We start from the raw sequence: 20360 nt of genomic DNA, 5'->3' as shown, positions 1-20360 counted from the left end.
CTTCCTTATTTGTTCATAAAAGCCTCTTAAGCTGACTATTCTCTTTCCCTGAGAAATGGTAAAGTGTTGCTAGTGATGTTGCTTTTCCTGCATATGGTCTCGCTGTTCATCATTAGGAAGTTTTCCTATACTGTTTCTCTTCCTTTCCAATACCCTCTGCTCAGCTCCATGCTGGCTCGTTTCACTGCGCTGGTGCTCTGGCACACCATTCAGTCTGCTCCTTCATTTCCTTCATGAATAGGTACTTTATTTCCGCCCTCGAGTGTTTGCAGTGGAACAGCAGAGAAACCCTCCAGAGACGGGAACACGAAAGAAGGGCTTATTGAGAAAGCAAGTCTAGGCGCAATCTTTTTTGTAAAGATTTGATTCCTTGTGGGATGTGAGTTTTTTCTTTGTTCTTTTGGCGTCCCCTCCACCCGCCCCACACACACTTTGGCACAATATCTGAAGCAGCATCTCTTAACGCTGAATGGAGGAGTGAATTTGAGAGTGAGCTTGAGTACTTCACATTACCGCCGTTCTAATGAGCTTTTTGCCTCCGTTCTTCAGTGCTCTCCCCAGTCCCAAAGCCCCTTTGGGGAATATTAGAGTAAGAGCTACAGCAAGATGCACTTGTTGGAATTGTTTGTAAGGAGGAGTGAAAGAAAGGAATGTGTGTGATAATCGAGGGCAAATAGCTTTAATTTAATTAGTTCATTAATTAAAGCTTTCTCCCTTGGGTAGGGTATGTGTGTGTGTGTGGAGAAAGTGTTTCTGCAGCCTCCTGTAGCTGTTCATCACACATCTCTGTTCCAAGTGTGACTCAGATGGGATTTCTATTGAACTTGCTGGGAGCCTGCACAAAACAAATTTCCTGTCTAAGATCTTTTCTTGTTGGGCTTTTGTTTAAATGTAATGAAGTATAAATGGGCAAATAATAATGAGTAATAACAATAACTTGCCTTTCAAATGAATGTGGCATCCGGCAGCATGACAAATGAAGGACTCCTAAAAGCTGGTCTGTTTCCCAGTGTCCTCACAGTGAAAGAAGTCTCACATTAGCAAAGATTCCTTCTGCCTTGGCCAAGTGAAACTCATCAAGAGTTCTTCACTGTGATAATCCCTTCAGCTACTTGGTTGCCTTGATTCTGGGACACGTAACAGAATGGGAAGCTGTGTAGATCCTGAGGAAGTCAGATGAAGGCCAGCAGTGTCCTGCGCTGTATTAACAAGACAATAGCCAGTATATCAATGGAAGTGATTCGCCTCTACTCAGCACTTGTTAGGCCACATCTTTTGCATCCAGTTTTAGGTCCCTCAATACAAAAAAGGTGATGATCAGCTGAAACAAGTTCGGTGGAGAGCCGCTAAGATAGCCTATGAGGACAGGCTAAAGAAACTGGGCTTGTTTAGCTTGAAGAAGGAAAGGCTTTTGGAGAGACCTAACAGCAGCATTCCAAAAGCTATGAGAAGGCCATGAAGAAGATGGAACCAGGCTCTTCAAAGTGGTGCATGGCAGGAGGATAAGAGACTACGGGCATAGACGGAAACAAGAGAACAAATTGGATATAAGAAGAAACTCATTTCCCATGAAGACAGTTAAACATTGAAGCCCAGACTGGTTGTGTAGTCTCCATCCTTGGAGGGCTTTCCGGCCCTCCAGCACCCCCCCTCCCCGGTCCTGTGCTGCCCAATGGTGCCATGCTGCCAGGTTCCAGAAGCTTCTCTGGGGGGGGGGGGGGGAGCAGCCCCATACTGTGTTTTTTTACACGCTTCCTTTATGGTTTGCCAGTGCCATGCAGAACTTGTTTTCCAAAATTTGTCTTGTGGCAATGTTTGAGACATTAACATCTCCAAAGGAGACCAAACTACAGCCTTCCTGCCAAGATGGGGGACTGATTTAGCACAGCAAATCTGGGAGCTGGACAAGCAAAATCATCGTCACCTAAATGATTACTCCATCGGCTCAGCAGTTCCCCAGATCAGGGGAGCAGTGTGTCCTAGAGTGGTTGGAGATGGGAGTTCATCTCTTTCTGTTCCCTGCTTTCAGGTGTTCGTCCGACTCTGAACACTTTATCCCAGATTTCTTTAAATATGACCCTCATTTCTCAGCAGGACACAATATATTAACAAAGGTAAAGCCTACCCTCCAATTTTTACTCTAATCATTTCCATTTATTGATCTATCTGAACTCTTCTGCTGAATCTGCATAAAATATGACGATGTGGGGCTGAAGCTCACAGAGCCCAAAGAATGAAAACTCATTCTTTGTTTTCCTCTGCCAAGTACAAATTTCACCAATTTGCATATGCATTATTTTCCTGCAACTCCCGTTAAATGCATTTCTGCTTGCTAAGACAGCCACTTATGGAGGTTTGGATAAAGTTTGTATCTACACGGGATTTCTCTGTGGCTAATGGCTCTGCCCAGAATCTGAGCCTTGTTCCAGGACCGCCCTGTCACAGCCTGTACCAAAACTTGGAGAGTGTCCTGGGAGCAATTTATGGTGGTCTGCACAAGGCTTGTGCCTCTGATAGCCTGCAGCTAGGTCATTCCACTCATGTTTGCTCAAGGAGAGGTGAGAATCTCCCCATGAAGGTTCAGTCAGATTTATAAAGGGCTAAACCACGATTCAGACACTTAAATCCCGTTGTTATTAATCACTTTTGAAAATCAGTGGGAATTACAATGTTGGCAGGTGACTGTCAGCTTTGCAGGCCTAGGCTGACCTCTAAGGAATGAGGGAGGAAGACATCTAGCATGTGTTATTGGGAACTGAACTTTTAGAATTTGAATCTTTGGAGGAGAAAGTCTGAGAAATAACAGGAGAAATCCATTTTACATAATGCAGTTGCAACCAGAACTGGTCATTGAACTTTGAAAATTTACTTCAAATACATTGGGTATAACAGGATTTCTAAACGCTTTTCCAGTGAGTAGTTCTTCCCCTCCAGTAAAAGGCTTCACAAGACATCGTTTGGGATTGCCTGCTATTAGAGATAGGATAAAGGAACATGTTGGTTTAACTCAAGATGTCAGCTCCTACAGAATGCAGAAACTGTACGGAGAATGCCTCATCATGCTCAAAGAGAGGTTTACTGCTGATCTCCAGGATGAAAAGCCAGTTAAGGCAAACTCAAAAATAGCCTGTACCCCGTGTTGCACAACACATCTTTTGTCCAGACCTACCACTTCAGGAGGTATCCATCAAGTGAAGGGAATTGCTGATTATGCTGCAGCTATTTTCTAATCTGCCGTGAGACATGCATCTCTCAGGGAGCCATTCAGTGTTAGAAGGTAACCATATCTTAAATTCATGTAAACTAGCTTGAAAGGCATCAATGGCCTATTTTGGCAGCTTGCTCTGTCTTTTTGTGTAGCATTTGCCTTAAAGCATGGTGTCAAAACTATGCTGCAGACTGTACAATTGTGCCTCGGTTTGAATAAGTTTCTAATCACTTTACCCTTTCACTTAGTCTGAAGTGCTTTGAAATTACAGTAGTTTGGGTGCCATTTAGACAGGCAGACAAAAACGCAATCAAGTAACAACGTAAGGCCCTCCTGGAGACAACAATTTATTTAATGCCAAGCCAGTGTTGTGGGGACCAGTAATGATGTAAATCAGTTCCGAAAAAATCCACATAAACAGAGCTCCTTCCCAAGCACCTATATTTTTAACATGATGATTTGCAAGTCTTGGCCCTAGTTTGACCTGTTGAATCACTGCTTGGTAGGAATAGGGATAAAATCCAGTAATGTTGTTCCCATTGCAAAGTAAGCTTCCTTTCTGTAATCCTCACATACTAATGGACCCCCTTTTTTTTTTTGAGCTAATTTTTTAAAACTGATAGTCGTAATGGAATTAGTAACAAGTGTAATTCAGTGCGAAGTGGGTGATCCGATAAACCTAGTGGATTAAACTCCTCTCTCATATTACTTTAGAGACAACACTTAGACAACAGATGAATCAGAATCTGTTTATAGCTTTTGTTGATGCAAAAGACTGTCCATGAAGTACTTAGTGAAGGGTTTTTTAAAATTGTTTGTTTTTCCCCTGTATCTATTTCTTTGTGCTTTTCTTTATTAACATGGTGCCTGAACAGACACATCCTGGATGGAATGGAAATATTCATTTTACAGAACTCCGAATAAGGCCTTTACAGGTAGAATACTGAAAGATGAAAGAACAACTAATGGTACTGAAATGCTATATTTGATCAGATCTTTGTAGAAATGGAAATGCCAAAGGACTGCACAGTTTGCTATCACATCTGGATTCTGTCTTCCAAATAAATTGCCTGATCCTGGAGTTTCTCAAGAGTACTGGTAACTTTTCTCACTTCTGAAGTTCCACTGAGTTAACTCATGGAGTCAAATCATGTTTTTAACCAAATGTGAATTTTCTTAGAGTAAAATGAAAAGAACGATATATTTTTAAATGACTATATGCAGTCAGAGGGCTCAGGTTTCCTGTCTAGACTTTTGGGTATTTGCATTTTGTCACTGTTCACCACAGGATGACCCAAATTAGTTTGGATAACACTGAGACCTCTTTCAATTCACACCTTTGATGTGTCAAAAAACTTTCAAATCCTTCCAGCCACCCGACCATCTCTTCCCATGTGCAAGTCTCTGTGACTGTGATAACAAGGATAATGTTCCCATTCATAGAGAATGCCCTGTTTTTACACTGAGGAGACCTGTGTCCACTTGATGTAACTAAGGACATGCCTCCAGTGCTGAAATTTAAGTGCCTTTTGCTACTGGCGAGGACATGCAGCGTCCAGGACATCCCGACAGGTGAAAAATCCCCTCACCTGATTCCTTCCCTGGAACATTGGAAGGTTTGAGCAACATCTTGCTCAAACTAGTGACTCTCAAATTTGCTAATCCAATTTACATGTCTAGCTAGGTCAGGTCTGGAAGCAGCACAGGTGCATTAACCTGGTGCTCTGCTCAGGTTTATGGACTAGCAATGGCTTTCTTGATGGAACAGTTCACAATAAAGCAGCACCTTGAGACTATGCGTGAGAGAATATATTTAGGTTGTAAACACGACTGCTACTAATATTGCTATAATACCAAGGGAACAACAAAGAGTTAGGTACTATAAGCTATGCACAGCACATGTCAATTTATTTCTAAAATAGCCACCTTAATAAAAATAAATGAAGAGAAAGAAAAGCTGTCAATTTATTGAGCATTTAGAGTGTCTTTACTAGCTGTTTTTGTCTTTTTGTATATTCTCGCAGCTGAAAAAACATTGATTGCATTTATCATTTCAAAGCATTCATCTGAATATGTTTGTCAGAATTTTATTCTTCAGTGTTTTAAGTTCAGGGCTCCTGTGCCTTAGGATTGACTATCTTTTGATTGATTTTGTGTTATCTATATAAATATTAGCTTTTCAAAATTGCTGTGAGTCAAACTACTTCACTCCTTTGGGAGTAATAATAACCAAAAATATATGAATTTCATGCAATTTCCACCTGGTTTCTTGATTTTTCTCCTATGTGTCAAAGTATTCTTTAACTGCACATATCACTGATATTTTCTGGGAAACTGAAACCAGACTGTCTCTACTGAATTCAGGAAATTGCAAATGTCCTTGAGGCAAATGAAACAAAATCAGGAGGCTATGAAGGATCACGCTTACACTTCCATTTGAACTGTGCTCTGCTGTTCAGTTGTTAAAGACCGACTCAACAGATAAAGGCACAAGCTCTGTGTTCAGCCCATAGTAAATGGAGAAATTAAAAATAATGGATCCTTTTAGGAAATTGTGACAACCTTAATGCAGCTCTGCATTCAACAGAGAAATCTTTCTCTCTAAACAGTCCAAACCTGGCTGCGATTTTCTCAGATAAGGCTCTGCTAATTAGTGCAGAAGGCAGGTAGCTCCTATTCTTCCCTCCGTTGCTGAGGTTATGGTTTCCTGTCTGTCCTTGCCTTCTGTCTCAGTATCCTCACTCCTTGATAAAATTTTTTTGAAAAAAATGATTTCCAATCATTTCCAAATGATTGGAAAAAAATGACTGTTGATGGAAAGTGCTATGCAACAACCTAGAGATGATTATAGTGGGTCATCTCAAAGCATCCTGCCAATAGCAATAGCTTAGGGAAGGCTACAGGGGCAGGTGAAGCATATTACTCCAGTGCTCTCTCCCTGCCTCCAGCAGTTCGCATCGTAAATACCTCCTGGACCAGGCTTATTCATCTGACTAAACATAGCTGTCTACAATGAAAACAATAAAATCTGAGCTATTCGGCTTAGGCTCCCTTTATAGTCAGGCAAGTCCTGGCTGTGATTTACCTTGTGCTAATGAAGATGACCAAGATAGGAAGGATAAATCACAGGCTTTTTCTTTTGTCTGTAAATTGAATCTAAACTGAGTATCTTAAAGGTCTATGGCTGCCCCATAGGATGTCAACAGTTAGGCAAGGTGGGTTTATTCTTTTTAAACATCCTTTGATAGACTTTATATCCATAAAAGTCCTACAAGCATCTAACATTCACAATGTTTCAAAGAGTTTCAAAGAGTTTTCAAACAACAACTTGTTTCAAAGAATTCCACAGGTAAACAATAAGCATGCAAAGAAACATTTTCTCTTGTTTATTTTTAACCTGCCTGCTTAGACCTGGCAAATATAGAAGAACAACTTTTGTAATCTGCAGTTGCTGAACAATATAGAAACTGCTATATTCATATACTCAGACAGCCCCCAGAAGACACCACTTTCAGGTCTGGGCAACTGTGAAGAGTGAGCCAGTATCTGCAGCACAAGCCTTATTTACTTGTTATTTCTCTCTTTTTTTAAAAAAAAAGATATTCTCAGAATTTGGATGATGTCCAACACAATTTTCCCAGTCTTCCGTGAGATTTAGAGGATGATGTAGCAAAAGCCTTTATGTTCTTGGGAGATCCCAGAGATCTGTGACAATGTATATTTTCCAAGCCCTTGAGGGCCCTTATGACAGAACATGGTTTGTTTTGAAGACAAATAAACCTAATATAGTTATGCCTGATGTATCCCACTGAGAAAACTGAAATTTATTCCTGGGAAGAACAGCATTTAAAAATGGCTCTGGATCTTTGAGATGAAACTGTGTAGCATTATCGGTTCCTGCAGACAGAGTGAAGCTTTCCTGGAGAGGCTCATTCGGAAATCACCTCTGTCTTTGAAACACAATTAGGGATGGCAGCTCATAGCTGTCATAATGTCAGACGTGTGCAAATGGCTCCCTCCCTCCTAGCATGCACAACACAAGCATCACCAAACTAGGATGATGTGTGCTTTGGCATCTGTTCTGAGTGAGTGTGAAATGAACTGTGGCAGGTGAATGCATTAGCAACACAAACTGTTCACCCCATCATCTGCTATCACCCCTTCCTGAGAAGTAAAGCTGACCTATGTGGATGAAGCCCCCCAAATAACCTGAAGTACTAGTAGATTGAGTTCAGGTATTGCTTATTCTATTTGTTTGCTTACGCTTAACAAGTGAGGGAAAACAGGCCACTTGGCAGGTACACTCTGCTGCCTCTGTTGTTCTCCATCCTCAAGAGTGACGATCCTCAATAACAGAGATCTTCACTCTGTGCTGGGTATGGGATATATGCAACAGGGGAAGATTGCTTGCCGGGAGCAGGTGACCTATCCCACCTTCAACAAGTGCACTGATTTTCTTGGCGTTCTCCACAGAGTACGATTTGAACTTTAGTACTGTCCCTTTAAATTGATCTAGTGAAATCTGAGATTGTATTTCCCTTAAATTGATATCCCCTGGACATTCGCTACAGCAGGAATAAAATCTTGTATTGTTTTCTGGGAACAGGTCCTGTTCTTATTTTGTTACTGCTTTGAGATTGCTTGCATTCTGTTGGCCACAACATTCCTCTTATAGACTAATTTTTCTTTTCTTTTTTTTTTCCTTCACTTTTTTTCTTGTAGTGGACTACCGTAAAGCTGTAAAGATTAAAAAAAAAAGAGAGATTTGGATCAAGTCATCTTAGTTTAATTGGCATTGCATTCTCTTTTGGCAAGAAAGCTGCCTTGTCTTCACTGGGAGGAAAGGAAGAAGGAACCATTAAGGAATGGACAGGGTGAAAGATTGAGAGAAAGAGCTTTTAATTTAGCTTTGAGTTCTGAATGAGGTTAAAGTAATGCCTAAGACTCATTAGAAACTGATGGAAGTTCAAACTGAGTCTCAATTGATTTCTGATTCCCCTTTGAATGATTTCCTTATTTAGAGGTCCTTTTCTTTCAGCCTTATATGAGGAAGAACTACAATAAAAGAAAGCAAACACAGAAGAAATCACACTTTAACAGGTAGAGCAATGTAAAAAACTTATGAGCACTATAATTCCGTAGTTTAGCCTGAAGTTATCTGAGCAATATAAGGAGTCCTTTGTAGTTTCCTCTTATGTCATAAGGATGTTTTGTTTCTTTTTCTTTTTGGGGACCTCAAAGCTTACTAATATTTCCTCACAAACTTCCCAGCTATTTTAAATCTGTAATTGTTCTCTCTTCACATTTCAGGTCACAGCAACGCACTCCAACTGCATCATTAAAAAGGAGCAAGAGACTTGTCTGGAGAAGATTCGAAGGGCAGCTGCCCTGAACCCACTCAATGACTCTTCTCCTGGTGAGTGCCAGCCTGGGTTAGCACGTGCACATTGATGGTTTCTAAACTTATCCTGTTATGTGAGCACAGGATTCAACTAATATCAATGCAAAACCTTATTGTAATATGTAATATTGCAGTTAACTTAACTTAGAGAGACATTGTAAGGACAATGAATTAATCCATGGGGATGTACCAGGGCAATTGTTGGTTACTATCTAAGGTCAGGAGTTGGCTTCCTTATACGAGGTGATACAGTAAGGTACATCAGTAAGACTAACCCAAAAAATACAGATGTGCCTGGGAAGGTCTTGATAGGCTTTATGCCTTCTTCTGGTCCTGTTGGAAGCAGCTGTCAGGGACTGGACGTAAGACCAAGTGCCTCATTTTTCTATTCTGTAACAGCAATTGCTCCATCCCTTTCACCATCTCAGCAATAATTTCTGCCACTCTCTCACATGGTCTGAAGACCTTTATAGGGTTTAACATTGTGGTGACTGTAATCTTGATAAGGAATAGCTGTGCTATTGCTGAGATAAGAAACTGAGGCAGCAAGCAAAGAAGAAATTAATAGTTTAATATCCTGTCTCATTTTCCACTGACTGCAGCAGGAGCTGCATATGGCCAACACCAAATGAGAGAAGGGCAAAGAATGACAAAGAAGTTAATTGGAAATCAAGGTCCATTTTCTGAATCTTGTCCAAACTGCTAGTACTGTGACTTTAATTGGTAAAACCTCAGAGAACTGCAGATAAAATGCAGTAGGTGTGTGATAAAAGAGGAGAGGCATCTGTCCCCCTTTCCAGGCTGTATGTTCTAATCTGGAAGCAAGGGAGGGCAAGGTGCAGAAATCCGTGCTGCCAGAGCATCCTCTACAGCAACCCATTCCTTCATTTGAACTGCCAGGAACTTTCCCATCAGGGTCCTGGTGCTCAGCTCATACATCAGCTCATCTTTGTTCTGCTTCCCAGCTTCTAGCAAATGAACCTTGTGATTAATAGAACCAAGGAAAACATGTACTTCAGGCAGTTCGTTTCCGCCCCAGGTATGTTCTTGTGTGTTTGAGATCCTCTTTGTTTGTTATGGAAGAGCTTCCCAATTCTTCCTGTGACCAAAAGTGCCGTAAGCAAGGACAGAAGGAGAAAAACAGTTTCTCCCCCACAGAATGATGTCAGAATCTGATCGTGATCCATGCTTCTAAGGATTATGCCATGATTATTATTTTGACTCAAGAACTCAAAGATTTTCTAAGGTAAAAAGAGACCATTCTATCAGCTGGTTTGTTTTTTATGACTCAGATCCAGAGTATCCCCCTTTATTTTGATATTTGGGGGACTATTCAGAGATACTGATCCCCCTTGTCTGTTCCAAATTCAAAGAATGCAGCTCAGACACAGAGGAAGTCTAGAGCCATTGGAAGATGAGGGTTTCTAGCATATTTCTTGTATAAAAGCCATTTCATTCATTTGACCCTATTCATTGCTCTTTCTCCATACTTTTTTTTTTTTTTTTTTTTTTTTTTTTTACTGTTTGTAAACATGTTTTACATGTATTGCCTGTCATCTCTAATAGACTACTAGGCCCATCTCCTGGGTCTGTTAGTGGAATGGAGCACTATTCACCATGGCTGAACCTGACTCTTAAATTAACAGTTACCAAGCACTGTTTGGAGAAGTTTGTTTCTGAAACTCACAGAAGAGGTGGTAACTACCCATAGGTTAAGGCAGTCATATTTGCAATGTGTTGATCCCTCTCAGTTTCCACCAGCTCCAGAAAAGCTACTTTTCACTTGAGAGAAGTGAAAATTGCCAATATTTTGGATTTTTTTGTTATTCATCTGAAACAATAAGACTTATTAAAAATAACAGGTACTAGAGAAATATACTCTTAGCTTGTTTCCTTTCAAAGAAAGCATAACGTAGGAAATAACTCCCCTGCTGGTTAGACGCAACTGGGAGAAGGAAGACATGCCTCCTGGCTGGTGAATAAACTTCTGTTTATTCAAGAGCAAGGAGGAGCATAAAACTACCTCTTCCTCCTTTTGACTAGCTCTCTGTGCAAAATTCCATAGATAATTTTATATGTTAATTCACCTAAGATTTATTTATCCTCAGAAGGGTGCAGGACACAAAATGGGATGAAGTTTTAGGGAGTATATGGAGGCTCAGGTGCATGTGCAAGTTATTGTGGCTTAAAAAATTCTTGCATGTCAGCTGAACTACAGTAACCTCTATAGGCAAGGAAAATACACTTTCTTTTGTTTCAGGTGACAGCAAGTCAAATGACCCTGTATGAAACTTGAGTCTAGGACATGAACAGTCTTTGTGGTCTGTGGTTTGTGGTTTTTACAGTACCTAGCACAATAACATTGCAGATCATGAATCCTACTCTGAGATTCCCCATGGTGCAAAAAGTAATAATAGTAATGGTAGGTTGCCTGGTCCTGTTTAGAGACCTGGTCTTCTGCACTGATATTTCTTTCAGTTAAAAGTCCTGTATGAAAAGCAACGCACTTTGAAATTAAAAGTGGAGGGACATCTTATGGGTTCCCATCTTCTGCATTAATTCAGCTGTCCTCCCTTTGCTTTGCCCTCTTGCTGTGTTCAGCATCTGTGAACACAAATATCAACTAAATGGTTCCCTAGAGCTCCTCTGGGTGAGGTCCAACACAAGCACAATGTTGATGCTGCAACTATAACTACAGGTCTTGAAGAGCAAGACTAGCACTGTACTATGGAAAGCAGACAGCCCACTGAAGTGTTAGAGCTCTGATGTTCTCCCCTTTCCCTCCCCCTCAGGCTCTCACCCCCAGATGTTATGTTCATTACTGTTTTATTCTTCACAGCAGTTTTCTCTTCCTCTGCTGCTGTGCAATGCCTATAATGCTTCAGAAACAATGACTGCCTTGAGATTCTCTATTTGTTTTATGTGAGCTTCATCATGGCTTCCTCCTCTTAAATGCTTTAAACTTCTTCAAGAGCATTTATAAGAGAAGAAATAAGGGGCATATGCTGACCCTATGTTTCCATCCCCTCCCAACCATCACCTACAAAGCCTGGGTGGAAAAGAGAATTTGAAGAAAATGGAATCTCAGTAGGACCCAGAATCTGACTCTTTTGCTCTGGAGAGAGAATTAAAGTGACAAAGGAAAATAATGAAAGCTGAAGACAGATGAAAAGGAAAGGAAGAGAATGATGACTTCAAATTCAACTCTTATCAAGACAGGGGGACCAGGTTATTTCTTGCTATGATATCTCTTTGTTTCAGTTTTTATCTCTATTCTAATGTAGATCTGCACTGAGTTCCTGCTGTAACCTCTTCTTGCAGTCAGATGTCCTTGAGGGTTTTTCTGCTACCAGACAATCACTAAAGCACACTGCTGATCTGTATGCACCCTTCTTTTTTTTTTTTTTCTTTTTCTTTTTTCTTTTTTCTATTCAGCTTGTCTTGACCTTCTTCTGGCCCTGTGGCTGGGAAAGAATGGCACAGGAGTACTCAGATGCTGAATGAGAGTTTCTTCCCATACACTTAGTATGGGACTTCTCTAATTAAACATGGACAAATGTATCTGCTACAACTGAGCAATTCAGCATGTTCCTTCTGTAGGTCTGGATATCTAGTAAGTGGAGTCTAGGGCACAATTCTGCTCACCCTCAAAGTAGATTAGATGGGTTGTGCCCTAAAAGTGCTTATTTTTCTCAATGGATGTATGGAAGTGCGGGTGACCACCTTGGCTATAGATATTTACATTGTGCATGTCTACATTTTTTTCAGATTAATCCTTTAGTTTTTGGCTATATAATCCTGATTAGGTCATGCTAGAGGTCTAAATTACCTGAGAGAATCTGGACCATGATTCTTACCATGGGATATTTTTAAATGTAGATGCCAAATTCTGGTTATCTTATGTCATCCACCTATTTAACTGCCGTAGAGCTACTCACACTTTCGTGAGCAGTTTTTGCAGTCAATGATTCCTTGAACAACGACCTCCAAAGACCGGCTGGTGCTTAGCACCCTGCAGATTGACACCTAGTTAGGTAGTCCCATTCCTCCAGCCCTTCCTCTGAAATATTTTGAGTATATTGCCAGCCAAGTAAAGAAATTCAAACGAAGTAAGTATTTGGAAGGATAAAGTGCCTACAATAATCTTTCTTAAGAGGGGAACTCTATCAGGAAGTACCCCGTTGATATACACCAACAGGAAAGAAACTGATATGGGTGCCAGCAGGGTAGCAGGTGGCACTTAGGAGGTAATGATGGTAATACAGGGAGAGAGAAAATCACAGCCGGACTTTGAAAACTGTTTTCTTCTTCCTATGATGATGGAGCACAGTTTCTTAGTTTTAGATTTTTATCGAGTCCCTCATCAGCCTCCTGTTATTTCACAGCCTTTTAGTTATGTGTTCTTATTTCCCTTGGCAGCACTGGGAAGAATTTATTTCACTGTATGCCTGTGTATGCATGCTTGTGCCTCCCATGTTGATGCAGCTGTACATGGGAACAACAGGACTACAACCATTTTTCTCACACTCATCTTTTAAAAGCTATTTAATTGCTAAGTGCTGGGAACGTGTGGCTCAGGAAATACGTCTCTATACCTAAATCTTCTCTGCTTCACTCCTATTTGAGACAGGATACTGACCTAGATGACTGTGGTCTGACTGAATATGTCTGCCTTAGGGCAAAGATGCTTTTTTGTGCTGCTGGATTTGTCTACATAACACTGCATAGATTGTCTTCTGCTAACTTAAAGTTAGGGATGATAGAAACCAGCAAGAATTTCAAGGTAGAATTGAGGGACCACACAAAACCAGAGTTAGTATTCATGCTCATTCCAGATATCTTTATCATAGAGATCTCCATCTGAGCAAGACACCTGAGTGACTCTCAATAACTGAGCTATGATCAAGTTTTACGCCTACTTGGGCAAATGAAACAAAAAAAGCTGCATTAATTTCTGTTTTCTGGGCATTGACTCTTTCTTTAGCTCTTTTCTGAATGCCTCATGTCAATAGGCTTTTTAGAAGTCTGATCATCAGATACAGTGGATGGGTTCATGTTACCTAATTCTGGTTGTGTATAGTATAGAGGCCTTTATTAATGCTAGTTATTTAGAGTGTGTTTATGCTTAAAGGAAGGAAATAAATACTTACAAGTGATTCACTTGTCCCATTTTAAGCATCCGACTTATATTGATAAGACTTTAGAAGTGCACATTGCTCTCCATTATACACAAAGGCAGTTTAAATGTAGGTCAGATGTAGAAGTCTACCTTATGGATGGCTGAAGCAGTGGGTATGAATCCTACTGATAATAGTGCAGTGATACTGGAATGAATAAAATCTTCACAATTCAGGCCTAAACCAAGCTGTAGGTGCTAGAACACAGTGTTCCAAAAAAAAAAAAAAAAAATCACATTTTCAAATGGAGTGACAGAGCTAAAAGGGATGTTGCAAGCATACTGTAAATTCAGTCACAATAGGGAAGATGAAAGCCTGGTAGTGGGATCATCTGTGGTAGGGGAAATAAAGGGCACAGAGGAACTGTTCTGGAATGATCTACATAAAAGTTTTTTGCCAGTCTCTGCTGGAGGCTGGGCAAACCTCCACTGGGTGCACCACCAGCGAACCACCATTTTTTCCTTATCTCTCAGAAAAGCCTCTAACATCCCCATTCATGATCATAAGCCCTTTTTTCTAATTCCTTTACAGCCAAGCTGTAGTTACAGGGTCATGGCCTGCCCTGTAAAAAAGAAATGGTATAGTAACAATCATTTTTCAGGTGAAGGATTGATAGTAACAGGGTTTAAAAGCATGTCCATGTTGTATCCTAGACAAAATATGGAGAAGTAAATATTAGTGCCAGTTGAGCTGGAAGAGTCCATTGTAGCTCCAAAGCGAGATCATAGCTCTGGTCCTGGGAACAGAAGAGTTGGCTGCAGGGCAGTGCTGTGCTAGTGCAAATCTGCATGTTTTGTTTCCAGATCTAGCTGGGTTGCCATTAGTCTGAGGATCTCTGTACCATACTTCACTGGAGTCTTTGGTAATCCCATGAATCCTAGTGCCAAGAAAATCCATCCTCAATGTACCGCGTCTTTTGCTTCAGTACCACATGCTGCCCGCATTATAGAGCCAAGCCATGGCAAATTGGTGGAGCGTGTGGGGCCATAGGTGCATCATGCAGAAAAAGAAATATTCACTCAAGAAAAATATTTCTGCATGGATTTTCTACAGCATATATACTTTGGTGTCTTTCCTAAGAGTCCCAGCCCCAAATCCTACTAGTATTTGTTTCTATCCACTGTTTTGTCTCCAGGGATATGATTTGTCTTACTTGATTTTAGTAACTAAAAAGTCAGATGTCTAGTCTAAACTAAGACTAACTAGCCAGTGAAGGGCTGTGGGCCCTTGCTCAGGACTATTCCTCTCAAACTGGCTTGGGTTCCTGACATATGTGGGATAAATTGTTCTCTGGAATAGCCTTTTCCTCTCTGCTGAATCTAGAGGAAAGCAGGAAAACAAGTTTAAAATGCATGGTACTTCTAAGATGTTTAAAACTTAGGTAAGGTGATCACCAGCCTGGGAAGGGTCAGTTAAGATGACTCAGAGAAAGGATGCAAGAATTGCTGTAATGGAGCAGAAATTTCTATTAGCTCCTTGGGCAGCAAAAACACATTCTGCCAACACAGTCAGCAGTGTTGTAGTAGTTTAAGTGAAGACTCTCTCCTTTGCAAGCCTTGCAAGGGTTCAGTCACCTTCTCAGTATTTGCTGGACTTCCCCTGAGATAGGTAGAGAAGAAAACAAAAGGTATTAGATTTTAATACCTGCAGCTCTGAAAATAACATTCAACTGAGCATGTGTATGAGCTAGACTATTCCCATTCCATAATACACTTAAAATAATTTCTATCTGGCTCTGCCAAAGATACTACTTTAGTAATCCCCAGAACTGCTGGGGAGTTCGTCTTCAATAATGGAGGAACTTGATTTAAAAGAAAATAAAAAGTGGAATAGATTTTGTCCATGCAACTTGGTAAGATATTGGCTCATATAATATTAGTTTCTGGGAGTGGGACTGAATAAAAGTATTTTTATGCAAACAGTTTATTTACTGAAAAATGCAGCTTCAGGTTGAAAAATAATCATCATTAACAAATTTGGGGAAAAAAAGTGTATTGGCATTTCACTATGGAACATTGTTTCCCTTCAGAAGTATTACTAATTAAATTTAATTAGAGCTAAAAATAAAAGAAATGTTACAAATAAAAATAAAAAGCTAAAAATAAAACTTCCTGTCTGTCCTCTATATTTCATGTCAGCCAAAAAGAAGGAAAAACATCTTACTAAATTGAACGGATTTTTTTCCTTTTTTTTTTTTTTTTACTTTAGCCATTGAAACAAAATATCAATTATTTACACAGCTCCACTTGTGAGTTCCTTGTTTCTATGGTGACAGTTAGTTCATTAAACCACAGCACGTCTCTTTTTTTGTCCAGCGTTAAATAGAATCAAGAAGCCTTGCCTTACCTTCTGCTGTGTGGCATACATGATATGCAAAGAGAAGCTGATCTAGGGTAAATAGGGGCAGCTTCTTTAGAGCGTATACGCAAGCCACCAATAAGTGAGGGGTTTCCCCATATACTTTTGGTTTGTTTGGTTTGGGTTTTTTTTAAAAGACTATATCCATTTTCAAATGCAAAGTGGAGTAGAATCATTTGGGATGATTTTTACCTGTGAGCTGGCTAGACAGGGGGACTGTTTGCATTCATGTTGCCCTGAGCCATAACTGTGAGCGTAGTGTTCTTGAAATATATACTGGGTCACTGCAGTTAAAAAATAAATGACGAATGTCAGCCAAACTTATGCAATGAAGTGAGTGACGGTCATACCTGTGCTTCTGTGAGCTATCAGTACTCTCTGGTTTGCTGAAAGCTGCAAGCTGTGGCCACTTGCAGTCATTTCGCTTTTTTAAAGTTTATAACGCTGTGTCAGAAAAAAATAATAAAAAAAATTATTAACATTTTATCACTGTAGCTGTGTGACCATATATCATTTTAGTATGATTTTAATTAGATCTTTGCAGCCTCCTCCAAACTACGTGCTTGTGCTGTATCCTGTAAGGCAGCTGCTGCATCTGCTCCAGAATTAGATTTATTTCAGTACTGAATTAAAGCGTTCCTCATCATGCAAACTGTGTTTTCACGAAGGTCCTAAAAAACAGCTTATATTTCTGTAAAATAAGTGAGTCGGTTGTCAGATAACTGGATATTCTTTTAAAGGGCAATTCTGTGAAAATGTCCCCCCCCCCCAATGGTATGTTCAGTGACTCTCTGCTTTATTTTCTGACAAAAGTGAGTCTTTATTGCTCCTTTAGCCTGTTAGTCTCAGCTGAAATAAACACAGCAGTGAGGGAGTGAGTTCGATTCTTGCTAGAATCAATGGCACAGTTGACTGGTTTCTAGGATCTTTATTTCTGCTGAGGGAACACGCACTAAGACAACACTGATTGACTTTGAATTTCTCTGCACTGGCAGCGACTACATTTCAGAGAGATCCTAAATGAACCCCAGACTTTGCTTGTAAACTGCGTTCTAGTATCCAATAAGTTCTTGAACCAAGGACTTTTTTTTTTCCCCCTTTATTCTGTGCTTATAGGGAAAATAGCTTGGCTGGTGACTGAGGCTTTGAACACAGGGCAAACGGTAAGGACAATAAGTTCGAGTCCAGGTGTTCTTTTAGAGAATTACTTTGGAGAGCCTTTAGGGCTTGATCCAGATGCACACAGATAAACAGACCATGCCTTTTAAGCCCATAGATTCCTTAGGGTATGGAGGCACCCTGACAAAGGACCTACAGGAGATCTGTGCCTATCTGGAGTGGCAACTGGAGAACAGTTAGGATCCCCTACAGCATCTCAGATGGCACCAAACACCTATGAAATAAAACTGCAAATATGCAAGTAAATTAAATCCTTAAAGTGGCTGTTTTTAGCAGAGGAACTACAGGATTTTTACACACACACAAACATACCCCTCCACAAGGTTATAAGCTAGTTTGGGTATATTAGTAGAATTATCCAAAGGACAGTACACCAATAATTTATGATCTCTGAATGAGCTTATAAAAGCCTAGAAAGATGGAGAAGATACTGATGCATATGCTAAATAGTTCGAAGACAAAATATAAATGTCGATTCCATCTGTAATACCTCAGGTTTGGGCTTCTGTTGCTAATGAATTCACAAAGTACTGGCACTGAATATAACAGGATCTACCAGTGCAGACAGAAAGGCAGATTCTTGGCTGTATTGAGGATACGTTTTATCACTCTGGTGCTATGAAGGATCTGCAAAATACCTGCCGATTCCCATTCCATCCCACAGTAGTTTCCCACATGTAATGACGTGTCTTCTTGATGGTAAGGACAGTCTGGATCTTTGCTCCGTCTTCTGACTCTGTTTTGGGAAGAAGCACAGAAGGGACTAGGGACGGTGTGGCAGAGACCCAATGTGTGACACCAGGTGTCATCAGCTGACAGGACTATGGACTTGCAGCCTGCACAAAACTGTTCAAAGAAGAGCATGTGTGGGGAGCAGGGCTCCAGTCAGTGACCCGCTCCAGGAAAGCATGATTGCACACGTGGTCATTCACTTAGACGTGGTGACTGCTCACCTCTCAACCATCTACACCAGAGGACAAGGAGAGTCATCAGGCATCACATAGTGACCTTCCACTTCTGCCTTGTCTCTGTTCAATCCTTAATCTAGTCTATTATTAGAGATAGATTTAATAGACTTACCAATGGCACAGCCCAGGAAGTGAGCTGGTTGGACCTCATTGCATGGGTTACAATGTGACTTTTGTGAGCCTGCCATAAAGGTGACATTGTTCGGACTTCCTTGGTTATTTTTCTATAACTTGATAAGGTGATGAGAAATATATAAATAATAAAATATAAATAATATATAAATATATAAATATAATATATACATAATAAAATAGGTATTTTTTTCAGAGAGACAGGATGGAGTTTATCTCATGGAACTTTAGATTTCTATGACAAAGGCATTTTTATCTGGGCTACTCTCCCCAGGCTGCCTTCATAATCAATGGACAGAAGTTGTTTTTTGAGGGAATGAGTCATCAGAGCTATTTCAGATGTCTGCTTTCAGATGAGAAACATTATTCTCTAGGATTGCCTATTTCTATTTATTGCTACAAAAGTTTTGAGGACTATTCAAACATAGCTGTTGGCAAGTGGTCAGACGAACCCAATTTGGCAAACACATTTGTCGGTTACTCATTGCTTTGTTAATGGGAATGGTTACCTCTACTTAGATCACTAGTGAGAGATCGCTAAATGTGGTGGGAACAAGAAAGTGTTACCATCAAGCTCAGTGGCTTTACTTCAATCCAAACTTCATTTGATAGATTTTCTGCATACTGTTAAGAACCATTTCCTTTTCACCAGTGTATGAGCTTCTGGAGGAACTTGCTGACATGCTGGTTTGGGATATTTGGAATCATTCCTCTCCTTATTAATGTATACTGTAGGATTACCTGGGAAGCTGTAGTCATGGATAAGATATCGTTAGACCAGAGACCCAAGAGGTAGTTCACAGCCTATTCTCTACCTTTAAATGTCTTTTTTTTTTTTTTTTTTTTTTTTTTTTTTCTGACAAGACTTCACCAAGCAATGATATTCTCACACAGGTGACCTGGGACTAAAATTGCCCAACTGTACAATTTCATTTCTTGTTTCAACTCATTCTGAACTACATCAACTCCTTCTTAATATACCTCCCTTACAAACTTAAGCCAAGAGCTTCATTATATGAAACTGCCTACTCAATAATATATGTAATTGAATAAGTGTAATAATTTGGACTCCTGACAGATTTTGCATATTGATTTTTCCTCAGCAAAATAAGACTGAAGAGCAGTAAGTTAAATCATCTTCAGACAGATGAGCAAGCTACAGCAGTATAACAAGTTATTAACAACTCTGTCTGCTAAGCAGCAGAAAAATATCTGCATGCACTCTTCTCAGCATGACAAAAATGAGATAATTCAGTCTTTCTTACCTTCAACAGCGAAGATGCAAAGAAGCTTGCATGCATAATGACACTGTATACACCAATATCTTGAGCCTTTTCTCTGTATCTGAGCCCTGCTTTTCCACAATATTGTTTGTATTCCACATCACTGGGAACTTAAGCTATCCTTTCTTTTGTTGGAAATTACCATGGGTCAGATGGCATTCTCCTCTATATGGCACTGAAGAGATATAAGATATGGAGACAACCAATATCTGCTGAACTTCAGGGCCTCTTCCATCACTGGATGAGCAAGGCATCAGGAACTGCATGTCCAGTATTCATTATATGTGTTTTAGCTTCTGTGCAAGGCAGGATGGGGGTGGGGAGAGGGAGATCCCTGGCTTTGCTCAGGAGACACTAGCTAACACTGCTGACTTAGCGTGGGCATGGCAATTTGCTGCTTGCAAAAAAAGTAGAAAAGAAGATGTGCAATTCCTTCCTTAAATTTCCCTAGTGAAATAGAAGAAACAGGAGAAGCAAAATGGAATGATCTCTCAATTTCATAGTTTTACAGCCTTTTGTTTAAAAGTAGAATTTACATTAAAGAATGTGATGTTTTATTTCTTGGGTCATATAGGTTAGTGTCCTGAAGTACCACATCCTAGACAGAAGAATTTTATACATTATATTAGAAAAAAAAGAACTTGGCCTACAGAT

The 20360-nt window shown here is 40.1% G+C and overlaps 1 protein-coding gene across 12 annotated transcripts in view; it reads left to right on the top strand.

The window, feature by feature from the left end:
• Nucleotides 1–20360, top strand: part of ADCYAP1R1 (ADCYAP receptor type I) — a 140837-nt gene that overhangs the window by 48919 nt on the left and 71558 nt on the right. For all 12 annotated transcript variants that reach the window (XM_064505676.1, XM_064505682.1, XM_064505681.1 and 9 more), the window contains exon 3: nucleotides 8519–8624. In XM_064505676.1, the coding sequence (XP_064361746.1) occupies nucleotides 8519–8624 (106 nt within the window). The remainder of the gene's footprint in view (nucleotides 1–8518; nucleotides 8625–20360) is intronic.

The sequence above is a fragment of the Dromaius novaehollandiae genome, chromosome 2 (genome assembly GCF_036370855.1).
Source record: "Dromaius novaehollandiae isolate bDroNov1 chromosome 2, bDroNov1.hap1, whole genome shotgun sequence".
Classification (NCBI taxonomy): domain Eukaryota; kingdom Metazoa; phylum Chordata; class Aves; order Casuariiformes; family Dromaiidae; genus Dromaius; species Dromaius novaehollandiae.
This window is presented reverse-complemented; position numbering and strand designations above follow the sequence as displayed.